This window comes from Scyliorhinus canicula, chromosome 11, assembly GCF_902713615.1.
Source record: "Scyliorhinus canicula chromosome 11, sScyCan1.1, whole genome shotgun sequence".
In the NCBI taxonomy this organism is placed as follows: domain Eukaryota; kingdom Metazoa; phylum Chordata; class Chondrichthyes; order Carcharhiniformes; family Scyliorhinidae; genus Scyliorhinus; species Scyliorhinus canicula.
The window spans coordinates 168,618,751-168,629,498 of NC_052156.1; the positions used below are offsets into that span (position 1 = coordinate 168,618,751).

Consider the following 10,748-nt stretch of genomic DNA (forward strand, 5'->3'; position numbering starts at 1 on the left):
ACTCTCACACACATCCTCACACCTCACTCTCACACACATCCTCACACTCACTCTCACACACATCCTCACACATCAAACTTCAATTTCCCAAAACTCAAACTGAGATTTTATAAAATCAAATTGGCATTAAGTTGGAAAATATTGATAAATCTGGTTTTATTTTCCGGTGTTTTATTGGCATCAGGTATGACATTATGGCACAGAAAATATTAATGTCTGGAAAACAGTTTATCTTCAGGTCCACAGGACTTTGTTCAGTCAGATTTCATCTATTTTTCCTATACTTTGTCTGGAATGTGTCTGAGATTCTATTACATCCTTCCTTCAATGTTCCAGGATCCAGATTTCCCAGTGTGATCCATGGGTATTCATCTTAATTCTAGATAATCCAACGTTTGGCACCATGGGGAAGTAGAAAACAGGGTCACATTTGGGTGACTTTAAAAAAAAACATGTTACTCGGAGGCACGATTTAATTAATTAGATAGGAATTTTAGTCAAAAGTACATATACATTTTTAACATGTGACTGTTTACCTGATTGGGGCAAATTGTACAATTTAAAATGGTTCATGTTCCATGTTCCTCACTGATTAGGCATAGGGATTCTCCAATAAGGTTTTCTATTCTTTCTAGTTTCGATGTATAGTCTTTCCAACACCCACCCCCCTCCCCCAACCATCCCGAGACAATCTACTGCGTGCTGTATTAGTCTCACTTTAATTTCATTTTGGGGACAATTAACTGAGGAACGTTCAGTCAAAGATGAGGCTGCACAGATTAATAATTCCGTCTGTTTCTTGCATATCGCAAGCATTAATCCCAGAAGCTTTCATCTTGTTACAACTCGATGGCAAAGTGAAGACCAGGACCTTCCTATTTTTTGGTGTGGGAGATGTGAAATACATTCATCATTCGACTGAGTTAGCAGTTTAATTTAGCTTTGTGTGATAGGACACAATTAAAATAAAGAGTAACTCATGACACTTAATTGTTTGTGCTCATCTCCCATCCCAATATTTGGTGATCTGGCAAACTGGTAGTGAAACAGATTGGTTGTGTTTAGGCTGCTATCTATGTCTGTTATCAACAGTAGTGTCGGCAACTTCTTAACTTCCCCAGCAGAGTCTCATTGGTTTTGTAAAGACTTCCCGTGTTTATTGTAAAGAGTGCTAAAAGCCTGTATTTAGTTCAAGAATTTAAGATGTCATAAAGAAACATGGCGACTGTCGTGATGTTTGATGTTTGAGTTGACAGCAGACTTATCAAACCTTTGTTGGTAATGGTCCAGATGCTGAAATGATTGGTGTCACTCTGCAATATGATCTATACCACACTGCCAAGCTTTATACAGATGGTAAAATTCTAGAATCGATCGTTAAGGATGAGATTTCTAAATTCTTGGAAGAGCAGGGTCGGATTAGAACAAGTCAACATGGATTTAGTAAGGGGAGGTCGTGCCTGACGAACCTGTTAGAATTCTTTGAGGAGGTGACAAGTAGGTTAGACCAGGGAAACCCAGTGGATGTGGTCTATCTGGATTTCCAAAAGGCCTTTGATAAGGTGCCACACAGGAGGCTGCTGAGTAAGGTGAGGGCCCATGGTGTTCGAGGTGAGCTACTGGCATGGGTTGAGGATTGGCTGTCTGACAGAAGGCAGAGAGTTGAGATAAAAGGTTCTTTTTCGGAATGGCAGCCGGTGACCAGCGGTGTCCCACAGGGTTCAGTGTTGGGGCCGCAGCTGTTCACCATATATATTAATGATCTGGATGAAGGGACTGGGGGCATTCTAGCGAAGTTTGCCGATGATACAAAGTTAGGTGGTCAGGCAGGTAGTGCTGAGGAAGTGGGGAGGCTGCAGAAGGATCTAGACAGTTTGGGAGAGTGGTGCAGGAAATGGCTGATGCAATTCAACGTGAGAAAATGTGAGGTCTTGCACTTTGGAAAAAAGAATCCAAGCATAGACTACTTTCTAAACGGTGAGAAAATTCATAATGCCAAAGTACAAAGGGATCTGGGAGTGCTAGTCGAGGATTCCCTAAAGGTAAACATGCAGGTTGAATCTGTGATTAAGAAAGCGAATGCAATGTTGTCATTTATCTCAAGAGGGTTGGAATATAAAAGCAGCGATGTGCTACTGAGCCTTTATAAGGCTCTGGTTAGGCCCCATTTGGAGTACTGTGTCCAGTTTTGGGCCCCACATCTCAGGAAGGACATACTGGCACTGGAGCGTGTCCAGCGGAGATTCACACGGATGATCCCTGGAATGGCGGGTCTAACATATGATGAATGGCTGAGGATCCTGGGATTGTATTCATTGGAGTTTAGAAGGTTAAGGGGAGATCTAATAGAAACTTACAAGATAATACATGGCTTAGAAAGGGTGGACGCAAAGAAACTGTTTCCGTTAGGCGAGGAGACGAGGACCCGTGGGCACAGCCTTAGAATTAGAGGGGGTAAATTCAGAACAGAAATGCGGAGACATTTCTTCAGCCAGAGAGTGGTGGGCCTGTGGAATTCATTGCCGCGGAGTGCAGTGGAGGCCGGGACGCTAAATGGCTTCAAGGCAGAGATAGATAAATTCTTGATGTCGCGAGGAATTAAGGGCTACGGGGAGAATGCTGGTAGGTGGAGTTGAAATGCCCATCAGCCGTGATTGAATGGCGGAGTGGACTCGATGGGCCGAATGGCCTTACTTCCACTCCTATGTCTTATGGTCTTATGGACATTCCTGGCCACCTCTGTTCAATAATTCGACACATAATTAGTCCCTGGGATTTAAAAATAAACTCTGACTGATGTTTGCTGAAAGAGAATTTTGCTGCTCTCATTTAATGGCCACTGAGTTAAAATTCCTCAGTGTGTTACTTTCTGTATTTTACTCAATTCTTGTCAACAGTATTAAACACAGGTGTTAATTGGCTTGAAGTAAAATTGAAATGGCAGATAGGAATTTATAAACACCTTATCCAGCGGGCTTAAAATATCACAGATAATTGCAAACACACATCTACTGACTGACTGTCACATACAACTGGACCCCCTTTCAAACAATATCCCCTTCATTCCAGAGAAATGTAATAATAATCTCAGTTTTAAGTAATTGTTACTCCAGTAATTGTGGACAAAGTTTGTTCCGGAATCAGATTTATATTTTAAATCTTACATTTCCACGATCCTCTTGCTTTGTTTGATTTAATACTTCATTAAGAAGAGTTTTTGTTTACCTGTCCTTTCTCCAGCTATTTTTATGTTTTGTTTAAATCCCCCCCTCCCTTACTCTTGTTAATATTCGATGACTGATGACGTGATCCTCCTTCTGCTGCAGATGAAAGCAAATGACAGAGTCATCAAGACCGAACAGGGGCTGTTGCTGCGAAGCCTGCAAAGGAAAGATGCTGGGATGTATATTTGTCAGACTGTGGAACATGGCTTCATGCAGACATTACTCAAGGTGACCCTGGAAATTATTGACACCGAACATCTGGAGGAACTTCTGCACAAAGAGGTAGATGACACCCTGAGGACCAAGGAGAGTCCCAGCATGATGGCTTCAAACCAGAAGGTGTGGTACAGGGACTTCATGCAATTGATAAACCATCCCAACCTCAACACCATGGATGAATTCTGTGAACAGGTGTGGCGGCGGGATCGGCGGCAGAGGAAACAAAGACCAGCGCACACACCTGGAAACGGCAACAAATGGAAACACTTACAGGAGAGCAAGAAAGGTCGAAACAGGAGGACCCATGAGTCGGAGAGGCCACCCAGAAGTGTCTAAAAATACACACCTCTACAGATATTGAATTCAAACAAAATGCAATACATACATTAACTAATTCATTGCATTATGTTGATGTTTACAAGTATATGGGCTGCTCACCAGATACACAACGGCCACCCATTGTCCTTTCTCATCTCCTTTACTCTATTTGTCAATGCAGCATGGTGATTGTCAATGCATTTCATAGTTGGACTGGACTTGCTGTTTCAACGATACATGGAACTGACTGAAATTCGCCAACTCAGTTTGGATAACCTCCCCCAAATGTTTGCTAATGCCAGAATGTGTTAACAATCAATTGCTACTTCCCATTAAAGGACTTTGTGCACAAGGAACACAGAATTGAAGATCAGGTGGGGAAATATAAGATTTATTTGTCAATCTTTCACATGCCTGCTATATGTTAAGGATGACAGTGTGCAATGACAATACTCTGGTGTAAGTGAACCGACAGAGGTGACCAGAGAGCCTTTCAAAGTGCGGCATCAGTAGATCAGTTTAGAGTAATGTGAAACTGTTGAATGCATGGGTCCTACTTTGACCAAAAGATAATGAACACAAAGTTCAGACAAACACATCTACTGATAAACATGCGAGTGGAACCAATGTCACAGGAGTGGGAGGACACTGGATTCAAGAAGACCAAGTTGACTACATTGGCTGGAATATTTACAGTCAGCACAGCGGAGAACGATGAAATTCTATTTTGTGTGTAACAATAACCCACAAACGACAGCATGGTGAATTACCACTTAACAATTGATGGACATGAAGGTGCTGTTCGACTGAAGTAAAAGACCAATGTTCCATCTAATTTGAATAGAACTCCAAAATGTTTACTCAGGCATGTCAAAAGACATTTAATTTGTGTTCTGGTAATGGTGTATTTTATGGAAAGAAGTTTTTAAAAAAGGCTACAGATATGGATCTGGCTGGTAGAATATTTGCGAACATTAGATGGACAAAAGAAAATTTTCAACTTCAATGAAGATTAAATCAGTTAACATTGGTGACTGATATAGTTCCAGGCGAGGAAAACAGCTTTGATTATCAATTGCTTTAAGTCTAGCACGTCAGTGCCCATTAGTAATAAAAATACAGCAGTAAATCTTCCAGAAATAACTTACTGCGCGCTGATACTAATATTCAGAAGGAATCCGGTTGTAGAATGATGGACCAAATCAAAATTCCAAATGATCCCATTGCAGCGTTAAAGTAGCAGTTGTATTGTTGGGAATGGTTGGAGGGTGTGTGGTATTCTTTCTGCCAATGTAAGTCTTCGAAATGTCAGAAAGGCAAGCATGCTCCAAAATGAAAGATAGAGAGCAGTGTGGGTTCCAAAGCCCCACGGTCCATGTATCAGGAGTTGTTGCATTGAAATATACTTTAAATAAAGCAATGGAGTGGTGACAGTGCAAAGTTAGTCAATTGTACTTGCCAGTAAATAATACATATTAAAGTTGAGAGATATTATTTGTAATAAAAATGACAATTGTTGCTGTATCTTAATTGCTTAGGACTTTTCTTTTTAACCTGCTCAGGTTACATTTAATATCCTGTAAAACTAGCTCCAACAGCTAATATATTGGACTATTTCATATTAAGAGAGAAGGTCCAGAATGATCCATCACATAAACTCACTTACTACCTCAGTTGTGCGAGAGGCATCTGTCATTTAGCAATCAGAGAACGAGAGAATCACATGAAAGAAATTCCATTCTCTCCAGCTCTCTCTTTTCTCTCTCAAGGAACAGGTGAAGAGAAAATAAAAAGTTGCTTCTGTTACTCATTTCAAGATAGCCAAGCATGCAGTAACATAGGTAGCAGTCACCTTGAAATTAAAGGAGTAGATGTGTATCGAGGGCATTTAGGGACGGGCAGCAATAGCTGGCCTCGCCAGCGATGCTCACACACGATGAGAAAATAAAGTCCCCCCCCCCCCCCCGGAGGATATATAATATCCTGAAAATGGAGGCTGAAAGGGGGAAACAAGACTACAAGAAAGCATTGCCAACACAAAAATGGGAATAATCGAGGCACTGTTTCCGGTTGGAGTTTTCAGAATGGTCACCTGTCATACTTTTTACAAAACTGAAACCACTGCACAAATATTTCTCTTTACCTAGTTTGAGAAGACAGTGATTTCCAGAGCTCAGACCTGTTTAAAATAGCTTTCGTCACCTTCTGAATTATATCTGAGAACTACTCAGAGCCTGATAAGAAGGTGGACAATCTACCTGGAGGGGCTGGATGCTTATCACTTATCACAATCATCCAAATAATATGCTAGCCAGCGCATTTCCTTCCAATGTCAGCTTGCTGATGCTCTAACTTTTAAAGTATATCGATCACCACTGTGCAAGCATTAAACAGACACCAGAGCAAAGAATTGTCAGGTTCACTGACATAAATTATTCTAGAGGACACAGATATTTCAATATCTGCTCAAATATTTTCTTTATCTTTCTCTCAATTAATATTTTGCAAAAAGTTCATGTATGATTTATTTTTGTCCTTTTACAGAAAATTATATATTACTGTGCAGAGATAACATTAGATGGATAATGACATTCTTACAATTCCTCTCCTGATGCACCTCATCTTCTAGTTGTGCTTGTGTGACCATATTGATATACCCTAAAATGAAAGGATTGTTGGAACAACTTTGACTGGTAACTAAGAAATCCAACAATCCCATTGCGATGCAAGTCACAGAAAGAATGTTAATTACATGCTAAAAATCAGTGGACTGATAATCTAGTGGAGCATTAGCTTCATAGTATTACGTTATTGTTTAAAGGAAAGGTTTATAGATCATAAACAACCAGAATTAACATCCGACTGCATCTTGTGATTTTGACGAGCTTTGTTTGCAGGAGAAATTAATAGTTTTATGGTCTATTAAAAAGTACTGTGTAAAAAAAAATGCATGTGGATGTTCTTTATAGATTGTTTTTCCCCAGTAAACTATACTAGACAGTGATCTTTTCCATTATTTGGTAATTAGCAATACTCTTGTTAAATAGTTCATTTGTTTCTCCACTTGCCTAGACTGGTGTATATATATTTTTGTTAGACAAAGAGGAACAATATTATGTTTTATTGCAACGGTGATAGTCAGTTAGTTTTCATATGTTTGTGCCAGCTATCATAGTGTCTATATAACCTGCCCAGATGAAATGCAAAAGGCTATTTATTTGGCTATTACTGAAACAAGAAGTGTACACTTTACAGTTATTCTAAGCATGTGTATCTGGTAGACGAGTTTTAATTTCTCTATTTATCATTGCATTTCAAAGGGGTACCCTAAAACTGGAAAGGAATATTATGAAAATGCTGCTGTAAATTATTTCTTTTGGCATGTATTCAGTTGTTGAATAAACTTTTCTTTTAAACTATGGAGTTTGCTTAGCTTCTCATTTTCAAACGTCGAGGAGACACCCCAGAAGATAATTCTGTTTGTTGTTGATCTTTGTCTTTGGGACCTGGATGTGATGAGACATATTTGCAGAATTCTCTGATAGACAATCAAGCTCATGAAAGGAATGATTTCTTCTGGTTCCTTGCACAGAACCAGCTCCAACTGTACAAATGGAAATGTTTGTGACAGCTTGAAAGATCCTACTACATTCTACAAACTGTCATATGTTTTTAAATTTAAAATATCTAAAATGAATGATGTACCATCAATTCGACTCAAGACATATTTAGGATCCGAACTGTGGCTTTAATCAGCTAGTTGTTAGCCCGGTGGTCGGGAACTCTGGGTACTTATACCCCGCCTCGAAGGCGGGGCCTACTTGCCTCTTGACCAATTGGAGAGCAGTCACATGACTAGTCCCAACCAATCGGATGAGAGGCACATGACCAGCCAGAGCCAATGGGAAGCAAGTGCTCTGCACCAATGGCAGTGCTCATATCCATACCACCACAATGAACTGTCAGAATTTGGTGCTACAATCAGCTTGAATAGAAATTGCTATTTTTTTTCAATGAAGAAAGCAGACTTTTCTGTGTCTATGCTTACTGTAGTATTGTTGAATCACCCTTATTGTCATTAATGTATATTCATTCTATAAATAATTTAAACAGTGCTGATTTGAGATTTGATTCTGTGAAATTTCCTTATAAACTGCATAAAAATTAAAGCTATTCACAATGTGTATTTTTTGATTTAACCAATTGCTTCTCTTATAATTCAGGCAGATTTTTTAATTGATGTTTTAAGAAAATCAGATTGCACAGCTGAGCTGAAGGTTGATATAAACAAATAAATGATTGTATGGATGAAAATCCAGTGTAGCATTGTCATAACATGAGCAGATAATCTTTCTATTCTTCCAGAAATGGACTATTATACTGATCCAAGCTGTTGTTAGTACAGGACAACTCTGATTCCAGAACAAGACCTAGCTTGATGTCACTCAACATATTCACAAGAGTCTGCCAGTGTTCTGTCAACACAAAGTATACAATGTTTACTAAACAAGAAAAAAAAATCGCTATTACACTAGACAAATAGGTTGGAAAGATTTCTATGCAGATCCCAGAAAATTATTCAAACTTACATGATTCTTTTCAACCCTGACAGACACAAATCCCCAGTGAAGATTTATCACTGTCTCAACATCAAGGTTTCTTGCTTTGGTTAGCTCAGTTTCACATCATTGTCTTCTGGCAAATTGCTGAGCATTCACCAGGTACTTTTTTCAGCTAGTAGCTCCTCCAGAGACCCAAGAACCATAATCTAAACTCAGTATTACTTTAACTTCCGAGCAAACACATCAGCTCCCTAAACTCAGTTCCTCAGCAGGCTTGCAGATTTTTTTATGAGAGAGATTAGGGGCTTGATTCTCCAGTCCCCTAGCCATGTGTTTCTTGGCGATAGGCATTCACTAGTGGCAGGATTCTCTATTCCCACTGCTTGTCAATAGGATTTTCCCATTGAATCCACCCCACACCGGAAGTGCAAACTCCGCACAGACAGTGATCCAAGCCGGGAATCAAACCTGGGACCCTGGCACTGTGAAGCAGCAGTGCTAACCACTGTGCTACTGTGCCGCCCATAGCATCAGGGTCTCCAGAGATCGGGACGCATCTCCCGCTACACCAAGGAGTTCCGGCGAGCGGAGCCCCTCGGTGTGGAAAACGGGGCTATGTGCCTTCGCCACGCGCTCCCCACTGATGCCCGTTCTCTAACCGGGGGCGCATTAAATAGTGGGGTGTTTCTCAGCACTGCGAGCTCGGAGAAACATGCGGCTAAACACACTCTCTGTGGGACTTTGTTCCCATTTAGTTAAATCGTGCCATTAATATTCCTCTGAATATCACAACCTGATGGGGACACAGAGATTTCTATATTCCGGCTGACTCTAATTCCACTCTCAGAAGGAGGAAGACAGACTCAATCACAAAACTAGAAAGCCGCAACATAAATGATTGAAAATCAGAATAGTGCTACAATTTCAGGGATAACTGTCAGTAGAAATTCCTAAATGTGCAACTGAATGAATGACACTCCATCACAACTTCCAATTTACCGGAGATTTTTCAGCCTGTTTTCAACATCATGAGACCGTTGATTAAATAAAACTGGTTTGACCGTTACACAAGTAAATAACCAGAGGTGTGTAATGATGGAGAAATTAGATGTATTTGATTGCAGCCACTATGAAGGATATTGTGGAGGTGGGTTACTCACAGTACATAATACTAATTGGACAGAGAAGGTCAAGCCATGTTAGAATTTTGCTATCGGGGCAGAGGGCATAGGTTTGTGAAGGGAAAGGTTAACAGACATCAGGAGGTGGCTAAAAGTTGGCAGAAGGGATGGCAGAATTTGGATTCTTACAAAACCACTGGATATATTTCAGGGGCGAGGTGGAGGTGATATTCTGGAAGGTTGAACTTGAAGCTAAATATCTTTCTTCAGTTTCTCTTGTGTCCAATGAATGCTTTCAGATTTCAACTAATGCAACCACACGGTTTTGTGGTATATATTTTGGTAAATGAATGAAGAAAAACAGAATGGAATAAAATGTTTCAACAGCGAGTGGTAGTGGATGGAAAGTATTCCGCTTGGAGGTCGGTGACCAGTGGTGTCCCGCAGGGATCTGTTCTGGGACCTCTGCTCTTTGTGGTTTTTATAAATGACTTGGATGAGGAAGTGGAAGGGTGGGTTAGTAAGTTTGCCGATGACACAAAGGTTGGTGGAGTTGTAGATAGTGTTGAGGGTTGTTGCAGGTTACAACAGGACATTGACAGGATACAGAGCTGGGCTGAGAAGTGGCAGATGGAGTTCAACCTTGATAAATGTGGTGATTCATTTTGGAAGGTCGAATTTGAATGCTGAATACAGGGCTAAAGGCAGGATTCTTGGAATTGTGGAGGAACAGAGGGATCTTGGAGTCCACGTACATAGATTCCTCAAAGTTGCCACCCAGGTTGATAGGGTTGATAGGGTTAAGAAGGCTTATGGTGTGTCAGTTTTCATTAACAGGGGGATTGAGTTTAAGAGCCGCGAGGTTTTGCTGCAGCTATATAAAACTCTAGTTCGACCACACTTGGAATATTGTGTCCAGTTCTGGTCCCCTCATTATAGGAAGGATGTGGATGCTTTGGAGAGGATACAGAGGAGATTTAGCAGGATGCTGCCTGGACTAGAGGACATGTCTTATGAAGAAAGGTTGAGGGAGCTAGGGCTTTTCTCACTGGAACGAAGAAGAGTGGATAGCCAGAGACTTTTCCCCAGGGTGGAAATGGCTGTCACGAGGGGACATAATTTTAAGGTGATTGGAGGAAGGTATAGGGGAGATGTCAGAGGTAGGTTCTTTACACAGAGAGTGGTGGGTGTGTGGAATGCACTGCCAGCAGAGGTGGTGGAGTCAGAGTCATTAGGGACATTTAAGTGACTTTTAGACAGGCACATGGACAGCAGTAAATTGAAGGGGTGTAGGTTAGGTTGAT

General features: G+C 40.7%; 1 protein-coding gene across 2 annotated transcripts in view; it reads left to right on the forward strand.

Annotated features, from left to right (window-relative positions):
* sema3ab (sema domain, immunoglobulin domain (Ig), short basic domain, secreted, (semaphorin) 3Ab) overlaps positions 1-5,285 on the forward strand; it is a 285,635-nt gene extending 280,350 nt beyond the window's left edge. For both annotated transcript variants that reach the window (XM_038811984.1, XM_038811983.1), the window contains exon 17: positions 3,327-5,285. In XM_038811984.1, coding sequence (XP_038667912.1) covers positions 3,327-3,779 — 453 coding nt within the window. In that variant the 3' untranslated portion in view covers positions 3,780-5,285. The remainder of the gene's footprint in view (positions 1-3,326) is intronic.
* Positions 5,286-10,748: the final 5,463 nt, after the last annotated feature.